At 36.3% G+C, this 15,688-nt stretch overlaps 1 protein-coding gene across 1 annotated transcript in view; it reads right to left on the bottom strand.

Annotated features, from left to right (window-relative positions):
* Positions 1 to 258: 258 nt before the first annotated feature.
* The window catches only part of ttc27 (tetratricopeptide repeat domain 27), a 111,005-nt gene continuing 95,575 nt past the window's right edge, over positions 259 to 15,688 (bottom strand). The window contains exons 17-21 of the mRNA XM_051133935.1: positions 13,302 to 13,467; positions 6,843 to 7,040; positions 5,234 to 5,345; positions 1,976 to 2,076; positions 259 to 882 (exon numbers count right to left, since the gene is read on the bottom strand). Of these exons, the coding sequence (XP_050989892.1) occupies positions 763 to 882; positions 1,976 to 2,076; positions 5,234 to 5,345; positions 6,843 to 7,040; positions 13,302 to 13,467 (697 nt within the window). The 3' untranslated portion in view covers positions 259 to 762. The remainder of the gene's footprint in view (positions 883 to 1,975; positions 2,077 to 5,233; positions 5,346 to 6,842; positions 7,041 to 13,301; positions 13,468 to 15,688) is intronic.

The following is a 15,688-nucleotide window of genomic DNA, read 5'->3' as shown; positions in this document are numbered from 1 at the left end:
ATAAAGATTTCTGAAGTAAATTATAGCAAACATGGTCAGTGTTTACATTTTGTGTAAACAGTTTTTTAAATTAACTAACAGACCCAACAGAGACACATATCCAGAGGTAAACAGCAAGGAATCAAGATAGCAATCTCCCAGCACTCCCTTTGGCAGAGCACAAAACAAACAGTAGAGACAGGGTAATGAAGGTCAATGAGGAGTTATGCTTAATATGACAGCTGTAGAAAAATCTTCCAATTAAAATGATAATACACAATGGAGCGAGTCTGACTTTTTCACTTTTTATTTGTCTTGGTCTTGTCATAGTCTCGGGAGCATTCAGAATCCATCTGGACTCAAACACGACCCTCTTCTGACCCCAAATCCTTCAATATTAACTGATTAAATCATCATGTGCACAAGTTCAAAAAACAAGCACAAAGATTAAATATGTAAGAAAGTGATTGTACTATTTATTGGAACGAGGCACTGTTAAACACATCCAAGTTCATTGCCAGCCTCAGGGACCTTAAAAATCACATTGTGTGATCACAGGAGCTTTGATTCGGGCAAAGACAGCTGACCCTGGATCAGGTCATGATAACAAACATCTTGGATTCTGTCACTAAGTCTTTCTTTTAGTTTTTTTCCTGCTGAAGTGACAGTAGTCCTGTGGATTTCCAGATGGAAAGTTTTGTTTGTCTAAAACATAACTTTAAAAATGCACTGTTTAAACCAATCAACGAGGAAGAAAAGACAAGACAATAGAGCTATGGCTTCTCATTGGCTGCGTAGCTGCGCACTCAGGTCCTGCAGCTCTGTGATGAGCTGCTCGAGCTCTGTGACATCACCTCTGAGGTCATCATGGAGTTCACCTGTGGCAACATCAGTGTACAGTTGCTGTGAAGAGACAATAAAAAAGTGAGACCTACAAATAGCAGCAGACAAATGATAATTTACTTAAAATCAAATGATAAATGATTTCTGTTCTTCAGAAAAACCCTTCAGGTCCCAGAAATTCTTTGGCCTTTTTGTGTATTTGAACTCTTTCCAACAATGACTGTGATTTCAAACCATCTTTTGACACAGAGGACAACTGAAGAACTCATATGCAACAATTACAGAAGATTCAAACACTCACTGATGCTTCAGAAGGAAATACAATGCATTAAGAGCCAGGGGGTGAAAACGTCTGAACAGAATGAAGACATGTACATTTTTCAAAATGTAGTACTGGATCTCAAAATCATACAGTCATTGTTGGAAAGGGTTAAAATACACAAAAATGCTGAAAACCCAAAGAATTTGTGGGACCCAAAGGATTTTTCTAAAAACAGCAGGTTTAACTGTTCAGGACAAACAAGGGACTCATGAACAAACAAAAAAAAGCACAGCTGTGGATCATTCAGCTAACATCACTGTATTAAGCACTGTATTAAGAATCAAGTGTATGTAAATTTGAACAGGGCTATTTTTATAAATTCAACTATTATTGTCTCTTGTGGACTATATGTAAACATCTTTTATGTGAAATATCTTATTCAGGTCAGTACTTAATAAAAAAAATAACATGAATGTTGTATGATCCCTCTTCGGTAAAATAATTAACATTTTGCAGATTCTGCAAGGTGTATGTAAACTTTTGACTTTTTGCCTTTACAGTCACTTTTGATCAATTCAATGTATAATTTCTGAATACCTGCATTAACGTCATTAACGTAAAAACAAAGCTCTCAAACTTTCTAATAATATTGTATAAAATAAAGCCTTATTCCATTGTTGCTGTTGTCATTATCAAAGTAAAATGAGTTGAGTGAACACTATTTTATATTGAGTTGAGCGTAATAGCATTAAATATCCAGAAACCACCAAAAATGTCAACGTCTACAAAACAAATCTCACAAGAGGCCTGTTTTTAATCGACAGCTTTAAAAGACTTCAGCAAAACACTTAAAGCTAAAGACTTTAAGGGCTGAGTGTATGTGAAACTCACTTTGGCTTTGGTGACCAGGCTCTTCAAACTAAGTCGAGCTGAAGACAGCAACTGTAGAGCCTCTTGAGGATTGCGCTTAGACCTGCTACAGCTGATAGAGACTGAGACACAGAGAGAAGTAGACAAGAATTACTGAGGAGTTTTATCTCCAGCAGAGTCACGGCGGTTTAGAGAGGGCAGCGCTGGAACATTAAGCATCTGTATGCTACACAGCCAGCGAGGGGAGACACTGAGTGTGTCGGGCAGTCAAAGGTCAGTAGGGGTCAGGTGATGCAATATCAAGGTCTGTGGCCTAATACAAAGAGATGATCATTATTTTCTATATCGCATTTGTATGCGTGTGTGTGTAGTATTGTTCACATTAAGCGATGGATCACGACCTCTGAGCGACTCATGTTTAATCACTACAGCTATTAGTGGAACATCAAACACCATTAAAACAGTCATTCAACACACACACAGTGACTGCCAGCTACTCTACACCTTTTTTTCCACAATGAAACTGATAATATAGCAGAATATGATTATCAAACATGGCTAACGGAACTCTAAAAATAACATTGTGTACACACATTTTTATTTTCCTGAGAAGGTGCATTCCCAGCATGCATTTGTGTGCTATTTACCTGCTCTGTTTATCTTACAAATATGGAGGGAAGCAACATATCCATGAATATGCATATCTACCTCATCTACCCATCTTTGTCTTTCATTCCAGCATTGCATCTCCTTTCTACTTCCGTGAATTACCCTTCCTTAAAGGGATAGTTCACCCAAAAAAGAAAATTACCCCATGATTTACTCACCCTCAAGCCATCCTAGGTGTACATGACTTTCTTCTTTCAGACGAATACAATCAAAGTTATATTAAAAAAAATGTCCTGGCTTTTCCAAGCTTTATAATGGCAGTGAATGGGTGTTGAGTATTTGAAGTCCAATAAAGTGCATCCATCCATCATAAAAAGTACTCCACAGTCCACCAGTCTCCTCTTGAATGTTTCAACATTTTTTTTTTTTTTAACAAATGCTCATTTTGCATTTGTAATTCGTTCCCTGTGTTTTGTTTTGCTCTTTCCATTACACTTCCACATTCGTCACTTACTCGTTAGTCACTTCCGCATGTCGCAATTAACCCCCCCCCAGAGCCATGTGGAATACTTTTTATGATGGATGGATGCACTTTATTGGACTTCAAAATCTCAACAAATTCACTGCCATTATAAAGCTTGAAAGAGGCATGACAGATTTTAATTAGGGCTGGCAAACGATTAATCGCAATTAATTGCATACAAAATAAGTATGCATACATGAGTTTGTCTAATATATGTGTGTACTGTGTGTAATTATTATTTATATATAAATGCAAGCACATTCATGTATATATTTAAGAGAAATATGTTATGTTCAAAATATTTTATTTATATATAAACTTTATAAAAATTATAATAAATACATATACTTGTAAATATTTCTTAAATATATACATATGAATGTGCTTGTATTTAAATATACATAATAATTACACACAGTACACACACACATATATATTAGGAAAATTAAAACTTTTATTTCGTATGCAATAATCGCCCTAATTTTAAATATAACTCTGATTGTATTTGTCTGAAAGGAAAAAAAAGTCATATACACCCAGGATGCCTTGAGAGTGAGTAAATCATGGGGTGTTTTTCATTTTTGGGTGAACTATCCATTTAATTCTCTCCTACTGTACATTTTCCCCTCCTTTTCTTTCCAAAGTCCAAAATTCATGCTAAATTTTTTTATTCTTTTTTAATTCTAAATTCTCATTTTTTCTTTCTGAAACTTTTTAATTTATATTTAATTTATAAATTATTATTCTTTCTACATTTTTTAATCTTTTCAAAATTTTTCGTTTTCTGATTTTTTAAAAATGTATTCTTTCTAAATTATTTCTAAATTCTTCTGAAATTCTTGCTGTTTTTCCTTATAAATTCTTACTCAACTATTATTCATTCTTACTAAATGTTATTTTTCCCAAATCTTTCTAAATCCCTGCTTCTTTTCTTTCAAAATACTTAAATTATTTAAAAACCTTTTCATTTTCTCTAAATTCATTCTTGCTTTGTCTTTCTAAAATCTTGCTTTCTTTGTAAATTCTCTCTCTCTCTCTGTATTTTTTGCTTTTCCCCCAAATTCTTGTTAGTTCTTTCTAAAATATTTCTTGCTAAATTCTAGTCAATCCATCCATCCATCAATCCGAAATTCATTCCTTGATTCTTGCTGTCTCTACATCTCTCTTCTCCCATCTCATTCTCATATTTCTGCCTGAAGCCTGAAGCGGCGACAGCAGGAAAAGTGGTGTGATTAATAAGTGTGGAGCTCATTTACACAACACACACACACACAGCTTTACTGCACAGCAACACATACATGAATACAAACAAGATCTACACAAACGCACAAGGTAGCACACAACCTAGTGAAGAATGATCTCTTACGTATACTCACAGTTCCCTCACCCTTATATCGACCGATCCTCCCCAAACACACATGCGTGCACACACACACACACACACACACACACACACAGAAAGCAGGCCAGAGTAAGTGGGAAGGGATGGAGGCGTGTGAAGGGTTCTGCTACATTTGCTGTGCCGCCCCCTTTATAAATCATTAAGACCAACAAAAAACAGCCTGCATACTCAAGGACAAGCAGCTGATGAAGTGTGTGTAAGATGGAATAAAATGAGAGATGCTAAAAAGATGACAAACAAACATTTGAAACATTTTAGACAAGCTTGCTGAAAATAAAATGATGTGACAGTATGACTTTCAAGACAGAAATTCTGTTCAGAAAAACGGAGAAAGAATTGCTATTCAACCCAAAACCTGTGCTCTGTCCCAACTTATGTTTAATTCAACACACACTCGCTGACCAAACCCTCAACATCCCTCTTAATGAGACACACACAGATGGACAGACAAAAGCAAACCCATCTGGTAAACACACACAGGCGCACGTGCCCCCACACACAAACAGAAGTCTGTCTTTGGTGGAGGTCAGAGGGGTAAAAGGCTTGTTTGTCGTTCTTGCTCCTGCTTCTTGTTCTCAATCCATCAGCCCTTTCAGACTCTCGCTACGTTTACGCGCTGCCACATTAGCCATGATAGAGTGACTCACTCAATGAGTGCAGGACCACGATTCTCTATGTTCCTCTCAAATGGCCTTGTGAAAGAGAAAGGGAAAACATGGCCTTGTGTGCATGTGTGAAGTCTCACCATTAGCCATATCTCTGGCACTTTTCACCACAGATCTGAAGTTGCCCATGTCTTTCTCCCAGCCAGCTGCCTGCGTCTCACACCGATGCGCTTTACTCAGAAATTGTAGTGCCTACAAACACACACATCAAAACGCAGTTAGACTTCGTGACCAAACCAGATGTAAGGTAATAAAGCGACAAGCAATAAAAGCTGTGTCTTGCATATAAAACCGAGTTTGTCAAGATTAGTTTAAGTTTGTAAATCAAAATCCTGGAACGTTTTCCCCAAAAACCTTAATTTCTTTTTTAACTGAAGACAGACATGAACAGCTTGGATGACTTGGGGTCAGTAAATTATCAGGATTTTTTTATTCCTGGAAGTGAACTAATTCTTTAAATGTAGAAATATTTTCCACTCAGAAACTGCTAGTAGATTTCATAAACAATTACAAAGAAACCGCAAATAACACATTAAATTAACACTTTTTTTAAAAGTAGAAATACAGAAAAGAAACGTACTCTTCGTTTTTGTTTTATTTGCAAATTTATGTGAAAAAACATCATTAACAATCTAAAAGAAATGACAAAAACTGTTCAAATCAAACATACTTAGAGAGCAATTTTTACTTGAAAACCTTGGTCTACTGTTTTTGCTTGGGTTAGGTCACTGAGGCCCTGTTTACACTAGTGCGTTTTTGTTTTTAAATGCGCTTTAAAATGAAAAACAATCCTCGTCTACACTGCCGTTTTCACTCCGTTTCAGAAACGATCTCCATCCACACTTCACACGCATGTCACATGACCATTCATAATGAGCATGATGTTATTGTTTACACTATTGTCAAGGATATGCAGAGCGAATGTGGGTAGCCACATCATCTCCATTTTGGTCCGTTTACACTGAAACACAACCTGAGTTTTTAAACTAAAACAGGGTCTGCAGTGTTTTCAAAAGTCTGATTTTGTGAGTTGAAAATGCTGGGGCAGTGTAAACGACAGGCATAACCGTAGCAAAAGTTATGCGTTTTAAAACGAAAACACGCTAATGTAAACGTAGCCTGAATGTAGAAAAAATAACAGTTCAAAGCCCGTCTTGTAACAAAACCAATGAAACAAAGGCTGCATCCGAAAGCCTAGGTAGCTAACTTGCTGCCTTATTAGGTAATGACTTTGCAGGCAGCGTTTTTGCAAAGTCACCTCATGAAACTGATTTCGGACGCGCTTCTGAGGCACCATGATGGTTTAACAATCTACAACAACATAGAACCAGGTTTGATGATAACTGAATGAATATTTAATTACTATAATACTGATTTCTCGCCAGAAATAACATCAAAAGTGAAAAAAGTTAGCCATAAATATACATTTACACAAAAACTGACCACCAAGCGCAACTTTCAGACACCGTCTTTATTTTTTAGCTCAACCGTCATGGAATGGAACGCACAGGTTTGTGGGATATCAAACGCAGTGAAGGATACATCTATGCTGGCTTAAATACAATCAGAAGAATCAAATTTATCTTCCTCTGGAGAAAGGAAGTGGAGCAGAATTTGGATTCGGATGTGCCTTGATGCCTCTGAAGGCAGCATTTTAGAGCTTTCGGACGCAGCCAAAACAAAACTCACCTTTTCGTTGTCTTCTACATTGTTGCTGTGGCCGTCGCCATAGAGACGAGCATACTGCTTCCATATTTGGGTGTCTGTGCTACAGCGGGCAGAGATTCGACCAAAGAGTTCCTGCAGTTTGGCTTTAAGATTGGAGGACTGTTCGCCGCGGTGATCTGTCAGATTGTCCACAACCGCACGCACCAGGATTTCCAGCACCTGATGGAAAAAACGAAATTGGAGAAATATTCTTCTTAGCAGGGTAAAACTGACTGCTGTTTGAACTCAAGAACCATCATGAATATCCAATCTGAAAAGTAATCTAGTGTTGACATGTACCCTCCGCTGTGTGTGATCACAGCCCCTGACCTAACCTTAGCTTTAAGGTCAAAACACAAATCCCTAAACTTGACCCCTGCATTCTTAGATGTTCCTGGCTTGTGCATGACTTTATTTTTTAACTCTTACTTACATTTACACTCTAACAACTGTCTGTTGTTGTACTCTTTCCCCTCTTTCCACCCTCTGTTCCTTCACCTTTATTCAGTCCTGACCATGTGACAGCCCAACACTACTTAGATTTCATCTCACACAGTTTCTGAAGCATATCTCTGTTTGCCTGCCTCACTCTGACTGACGATTTTAATAAAATATGCTGCACACACTTACCTTGCTGACTGGCTGTGTGTTACAGTTTAGTTTAAACACTAAAGCAAATTGCAATTGCTTGATTGGTACACAATAAAACTTTAAGCCAAATCCTACCCTTATTAATATTATATAGAAAGATCGAAATAAAGACCTCAGAGATTTACCCCAGAGTATAGCCACAGATGCAACTTGATAAATTAAACAAGGAGCTCTTTGCATCTCAACACACACACACACACACACACACACACACACACACACACACACACACACACACTCACTCACTCACTCCCCTCTACATGCCACCAACAGAGCTGGGAGATTAGAGACACTGTTCTCACTCAACCACACAAACAAATGCAGACACTCCAGAGTCTGTACATGTGCCAGAGAAACTAGAAAGAGCCAAAAAGTTCAGACTTGACCCTGTCTGTCTGGAGAAGTGTTTTTATGACTCTCTCATACACTCACTTGAAAATTGCAGTTTATAGCTGAGCAGTATGTAACTGTGATTTGGGGTTTGATAATGTAAAATAAATAAATAATAATTATTATAATAAAAATGTGGTTACAAGTGTTGTTTAAATGTGTTTTGACTCTGTTTACACTTGCATTTAGCGCCATCTAATTCGGATCACCTGAAACGGATGTTAATAGCAGGGTCTATGAAACCTTCAGTGAGGTGTGACTAGTCAGAAGTGTCTGATTCCCTGGAGGGAAGCTGTTTAAGTGTGTGTGTGTGTGTGTGTGTGTGTGTGTGTGTGTGTGTGTGTCTCTCACACAGAGACAGAGAAGGCTTTCTCCTCAAACTCCAAAATCTAAACTAAACACACCACACCCTCAAACTTCACTAAACTACCAGAATACTTGACCTGAATGCTGGGCTCCACATTCCTGTGTGTGTGTGTGTGTGTAAGAGCTATTAATCACTGCCTTCACACACTGTTCCACATGTGTTTGTGTGTCTGTATGCTGCGTAACTAACAAGCTCCAAACTGCACTGTAATTACTAAAGCAGAACCAGAATTTGTGGTCATTAACTTTTTGTGTGTGTGAAAGCGAGAGTGGAGTTTTTGCTTATGCGCAAATTTGTCTAGTTCTACTACGAAGTACGTGATCATGAAAGGGTTATAATAAAAAATAAGTTATCTTTTAAAAAAAATCCTTAAGTGTATGAAATGATTTATTTATATTCTACCATTCAAAAGTTTGGGGTCGATACGATTTTTGTTTTTTGCTAACCAAAGCTTTATTTATTTGATCAAAAGTCCAGTAAAACAGTAATATTCTAAATTATTATTACAATTTAAAGTTTTCTACTTCAATACATTTTAATATGTAATATGATCCTTCTAATCATTCTAATATGCTGATTTGCTGCTTAAGAAACCTTTCTTAGTATGCTGAATGTTGAAAATTATGGAAGCCTGTTTCTGCCATGAATAAAAAAAGGTCATTGAGACTTTTTCTCTCACACTTCTGAGTTCTCACAACTGTGAGTTTACATCTCACAATTATGACTTTTTTTCTCAAAATTGCATGATACAAACTTGCAATTCGAGCTGTTAAACAAACTCGCAATTTTTTCCTCTCAAAACTGGACTTTTCACATCTCACAATTGAGAAAAATCTTTCAATTATAAATTATACAATTATTCACAATTATAATCTCACAACTGCAAGAAATGAAGTCAGAATTGCAAGATACAAACTCACAATTGTAAGGAAAAGGTCAAAATTTTTATCTTGCAATTCAGATTTTATTTCTCGCAGTTGAGAGTTGATATCTCAATTCTGACAAAAACAAAAGAATTGTGAGTTTGTATCGCACAATTCTGAACAAAACAAAAATCTGAATTATGACATGTAAATTCGCAACTGCAAAAAAAATCTGAATTGTGAGATAAAATGTAGCAATTACTTTTTTTTTTTTTAACCTTTGAACAGTAGTGTATTTTAATCCATAATTTTTAAATTCCTTTTTTATATTTGTACTTCATTTTCAGGAATAACGAGTTATCCAAAGTACAAAACTGGTTACTGCTATTAATGCAATTTGTATTTTATTGTGAAGTGTTTGCTAAGTCCATAAAGTACTGCAAATATGATAATGTGTTATGATTGACAGCTTCACCAAAGATGACTAATGATGTCACATTCTAAGCATTCCAGAGCACCTCAGTTCACTTTAGTCCCAGCGTTTTTTTTTTTTTTTCCACAAGATGAAAGGGAAAACTGACCCCAATTTACTTTACATGCTCCATATATTTCCTCTCATGTGTGCACTTGAGCGTCACAGTGACAAGGACGGTTCTTGGACACTCAGAGAGAGAAAGCCAGAGACATGCAGCGATGTGTGTGCGCGTAAATACACTCAGCCAAGACTAATGCTCACACTTTAACTGCAAAGACTGATAGAAAGCAACTTTATCCGAGCAAACAGTCTCCACACAGACCAGTGTGTGTGTTTTATGTGCACCACATGTTCTCATGACAGTGTGTCTGTGTGGTCACATCGTTCACGAAAGCATGAAAATATACAGCACATTCCTAAAGTAAAAGTTCATCCGTCATCGCCTTTCTCTTTCCTTACAGCTATCTCTTTTTCATCTTCACAACACCATCTCTCCTGATTCTTTCATTCACCTACGGACCCCTTCAGGCTGCTCAGCAGATGTGCTGAGATCTTTGTCACCCAAGTCAGCGGTGTAATATCTGTAAACTCTCCCCAGACTTTTCCTCTAGAGGCTTTGCCTCTAAAATCTTATTTTTCACCCTAGAGATCCTGATAACCACATTTCTGCCTTAAACTATTTGGTCATCATCTCAACACCACATGATAAACAATAAAAATAATTTTTAACAAAACCCTGGACCACAAAACCAGTAGTCTTGAGCAGCATTGGAATATTTGCAGCAATAGCCAATAATACATTGTATGCTTCAAAATTATTTATTGTTATTTTATGCATTTATGCAAAATCATTAGGATATTAAGTAAAGATCATGTTCCATGAAGATATTTTGTACATTTCCTACCATAAATATATCAAACTTAATTTTTTTTTTGGCACCCTCAGATTCCAGATTTTCAAATAGTTGTATCTCATCCAAATATTGTCCTCTCCTAACAAACCATACATCAATGGAAAGCTTATTTATTTAAAAAAAAAAAAAAAAAAAAAAATTGTGGTTTTGTGGTAGTTTTTATTAAGAAATTAATACTTTTATTAAGAAATTAATACTTTTATTCAGCAAGTGACAGTAAAGGGATTTATAATGCATTTTATAAAGGCAATTTTAATGCTGTTCTTTTGAACTTCTATTCATCAAATTGCCATCACAGGAATACATACATTTTAAAAATATGTACAGTAAAAACAGGAAATAGTTCTTTTGAATTGTAATAACATTTCACAATGTTAATGTTTTTAACTATTTTTGACGAAATACTGTAAATGTCACCTTGGTAAGAATGGGAGTCCTAGGGAGCATTTTATTTATTAATTTATGCATTACTTATTAATTAACGTATGTGTTATAAGGCAAGAAAGATATTTAGATAGTATTATATATTATTTTTATAACCCCATTTTGCACCCATTAACACAAATCTAAAATAAAAATAAAAAACAGTCAGTATGGTTATCTGTGACAGTCTGCTGGTGATGTGGAACATGTGAAATGACTAAATGGGCTAACTGGATAAAACTCCGCCCACTCATGATGGGGGAAGTGATACGTTAAAGGGGAAATTGAATGGGTGTCTGGGTGTAATTCCTGGACGATCCCCTTACAGCGTGAAATTAAGGAGAGAGGTAATATTCTCCTGGGAGAAACGAGGGAATGAAGAATGGTACTGAGAGAGAGAGAGAGAGAGAGAGAGATAAGAGGATACTTGATCCATCTAAATTCTTTTTTTAGCTCGGGATGAGGGAGGATGGTCTCTCTTTTCTCTGTCTCTGTGGAATGTGAATTAATGGGTGGAATCACTGACAGAGAGACTGGTCTTATGACTGTATACCAAGACGTTCGCACACATGCATAGCACTTTCCCTTATTAACAGATGTTCTCATCTAATTTCCCCCACTAACACGCATCTGAAGGGTTTCTGTATGGAGAGAGAGATGATGAAGGGAGTAAAATGAACAGTTGAAAGTGAGTGATGATTTTGAGTCCAGCCAAGCGCCCAGATCCCAATTACCGTCTGAAACTCTCACAGGGGCTGGAGGCGAATGCTAGCGATGACCTTTTCAACTTCTGTGCTTTCACATCACAACTTTTAATTGATGAGCTACCAGCCGCTCACCAGACGTAAACGAATAATCCGAAAAATTGATAACGGAGGGGAAAAACGGGAAGCAGAGTTAGAAGTGACAGTGTAAGGAGGGATAATGTATAAGCGTACAGCCTACTAATTTAAAACGTATTTAGAGGCGATCAAAGGGTTTCAAAACGTGGTTGCGTGCGTGTAAACAGCTGTGGGATGCCATCCTGAAATGGAATTATATCTGTGCCCATAAAAAAACAAACAAAAAAAAGTAACTGTTAAAAAGTTTGAAACAAGAACTAACGTCATACCAACACACAATTAACTGGTAGAAAATGGTCAACCAATAAAGATTTTGGACTAACATCTCTATCACGGTTACACGCTCATGTGACGTTGCTGTGCTACGTGGTTTTGAAAACGTGTTTTTAACCATTGTGATTTAACAAGTGATTTTAAGCCGCTGAAACTTATTTATACTGATTTCTGAAGGATCAGTATGTAATTCTTGCAAAACTACATAATGTATAATACAGACATGTAATTTTGCAAGAAATTGTGAAAAATTGTTTTTTATTATTTTTTTTTATACACACTACCGTTCAAAAATCTGCTTTCACAGGATGCCTCCTTTCAACATAATTGCCTCGAATTAGAGACTTCCTTGAAAATGATTAATATGCAGTTTCCCAGAGCATGTTTACACTAATTTTTCATTTTTCGCTCAAGCTAAACTAGAGCACGAAACTAATTTGCCACTTGCTCATACACAGCTAGAGTTTTCAGCTATTTTGCACCGTTCACAAAGTAGGAGGTAGGTGTTTAAAAATTAGAGATGCACAAAGCATTTTTTTTTTTTTTAAGGTACAGCCATAATTTCTGTGAAAAAAACAACAATTTACTGCCACTATGGTGACCCCGGAGCCGCTGTAAAGTGAAGGAGGTAAACAACTACCAGGCAATTTGACTACCAAATGATAAAACAAACGACGCATTTAATAGGATGTAACAGCTGGTGCATCAACCAGCCACAACGCAAATGTGTCTAATGGCGTAGAGCTTTAAGAGGTGTGTTATGACAGCGCTGCTATTAGATTCACAGCTGACGGAAGAGAGGTGTGATGGGGCCATGGATGCAGAGAGACATACAGGGTGCGTGTTTAAATCAGAGCTGTTTGGATGAATGTGAGCAGACAGAAGCCCATCGTTGTGCGTATGCATATATATTCGGGCAGATCAGGGTGAAATCATCTCTCACTTTTCTCACAAAAAAAAAATTTCACTCATCAAATCTCACTTACACAGCCTCTTACATGACTGTTTCATCTGTGCATGCAGTCGGGCAGCTGTTTGTGTGGTCGGAGCAGTGATGACAGCAGCACATGAGAAACAAATGAGACTCCAGCTGCTTTACACTGGTTACACAAACCAGAACAAAAAGTTCACGCTTAAGTACATTTAATCTGAAGAAACCTTTCTGGAAAGGTACAGAATGCAAAAAGAAAGAGTTTGGGGTTAACCTGAGAAAAAATAAACAAAAAACTGTGAGGTGACTCACCTCCACGTCCTTGTATTTGTCCTTGAGGTCCATGAGCCGATGGTAAGCTCTGATAGCCTCACTGAACTCGCCCAGGTCTATACACACGGCGATGAAATTCTCCCAGATCTGCCATCGCTCATAATTACACTTGAGCGCTTCCTGAAGGGTGCGGAACGCCTTCTCCCTACCACACACACAAAACAGAAAGATCAGTGTGTTTCGCAAAACTACTGTTAACAGAAGTTGCTTGTGGATGTACTGTAGTATTAAATGGTGTATGGCTAAACAAAACAGTTTTATGTTTTTCTTTCCAAAAACTGGTTTTGGCAAACTTGCAGTTAGAATGTGGCAATGTGTAATAGTTGTCTTCCAAAAACCTAGTAAGCAGTTGACAAAGAAAGCACTTTAGACACAAAGGCTGTTCTAAAAGGTACAGGTAGTAATAAAGATATAAAGAGAGAGCTCACAGCACACATGCACTTTGGCTAAATTGTGAATTTTTAATACGATGGAAGTATTTAAATAAGACTAAATTATTTATCAACATGAATAAAATATGTTTATAATCAACACTGATCCTACACAAACCTAGAATGCTTTGGGATGAGCTAAATAAAACAAGTGGCTCAGGACAGGGATGACTTGGGGATTTAAGAGAAACATCAATCATTAAAAAAAAAAAAAAAAAAGTTTTAAAAAAATTGAAAAAGTCTGGAAAAAAATTTGTGAAAGATCAAAAGGAAGAAAAAGAATTAAAGAGCAGAAGATAGAAAAAGTAAAAGAAAATGAAAAAAAGAAAAAAATGTAAAATAGCAACAATAAAAAAAAAAGCAAAATAACTGAAGAGAGCAAAAGAGAATGTGCCAAAAAAAAAAAAAAAAAAAAATTTAAGAGAGAAAAAAAAATGAGAAAGAGAGAGAGCTAAAGAATGGAAGCCCGTTTCCGCCACTGAATTAAAAATAAAATAAATAATTTTAAATAATTATTATTGCAAGTGTTTCTCACAATTTTTGACTTTTTTTCTTGCAATTACAAGATTTCCCCTCCAGAATTGCATGATATAATCTTGCAATTGTGAGTTACAAAGTCAGAATATATATAATATATAATTTTAATATATAATTTTGCAGTTGCAAGAGATAAATGCAAGTTTGTATCTGGCAATTCTGACTTTTTTCTTACAACTGTGGGATACAAACTTGCAACTGCGAGTTATAAAGTCCATTTCTGAGGGGGGGACTGATATGTTCTCAGAACAGTAAGTTTATATTTCACAATTCTGACTTAATTCACAATTTTGTATTATAAAGTCTTAATTGTGACTCGATATTCTAAGGGGAAAAAATAAATAAATAAATAAATAAAAATGAACTGCAAGACAAACTCAAAATGAGAAGATATAAACTACTCAGAATTGCGAGTTTAAATCTTGAAAATCTGAGTTTTTTTCTTCTCGCAATTCCGTGTTTATCTCATGCAATACTGACTTTTATAACTGCAACTTTATATGACACAATTATAAGAAAAAAGGTCAAAAATGCTAGTCTATATCTTGCAATTCTGACTTTATAATTTGCAATCACAAGTTCATATCAATTCTGCGAAAAAGAAAAAAAGAAAAAAAAGAATAATGAGATAAAGTTGCATTTACCTTTTTTTATTCAGTGGCTTCCATGTTAAAGTCAATGAAAGAGTGAAAGAAAAACAGAAAAAGAGAGCAGGAAAACAATAAGCAAAAGAACGAACGAAAGGAAGAAACCACAAAAGAGACAGTAGGTAAGTTTCCATTACACATTTGTGCAAAACTTTGGCGACATTTTATAAATGTTGATAAAGTGTTGTGAAATGACAACGTTTCCATTAACTGATGTTATGCGACTAAAGCGTAATTTGTTCGTCTCGCAATAAGTTATGGGAACGGATTTTGGTGGAATTTGGACGGATTTTGGCTTTATTTAATTGAAAGAGTCGTATGCATGCATTTTTACAGAAGCAGTGCAGAGAGCCACTTCAGAAACGTGTGGCGCTGCCGGTATAAACATAACATAAGCTCCGGTGACAGCGTCGGAGCTGTAGATGCATGCAGCGTACACAGTCTACGCATTAATATCAGGGAAAGCCCCTTATACTTGAGAACGGCTACATATGAAGAGTTTCTTGGAGTTTATGGTACATTGAAGAATGATCATATGATTTTTTACATGTGCCATGTGACCTGTAAATGCGAAAAAGCCGTTTCCATTGCAGTTTTGCAAAATATTCCCTTTTCGAATTGCCTGAAAAACCACCTCATGTGAGCGTAAAAACTTTTTTTGCGATGTATGGGAGTTTTTGCGAAACTGACGTGTTTCCATTAGGTGTATTTTCAATTTCAATTTAAATGTGCGCATCTTAAAGGGTAATGG

Source organism: Labeo rohita, chromosome 17 (assembly GCF_022985175.1).
Source record: "Labeo rohita strain BAU-BD-2019 chromosome 17, IGBB_LRoh.1.0, whole genome shotgun sequence".
Taxonomy (NCBI): domain Eukaryota; kingdom Metazoa; phylum Chordata; class Actinopteri; order Cypriniformes; family Cyprinidae; genus Labeo; species Labeo rohita.
The sequence above is the reverse complement of the archived record's forward strand: the minus strand, read 5'-3'. Positions and strand labels throughout refer to the sequence as shown.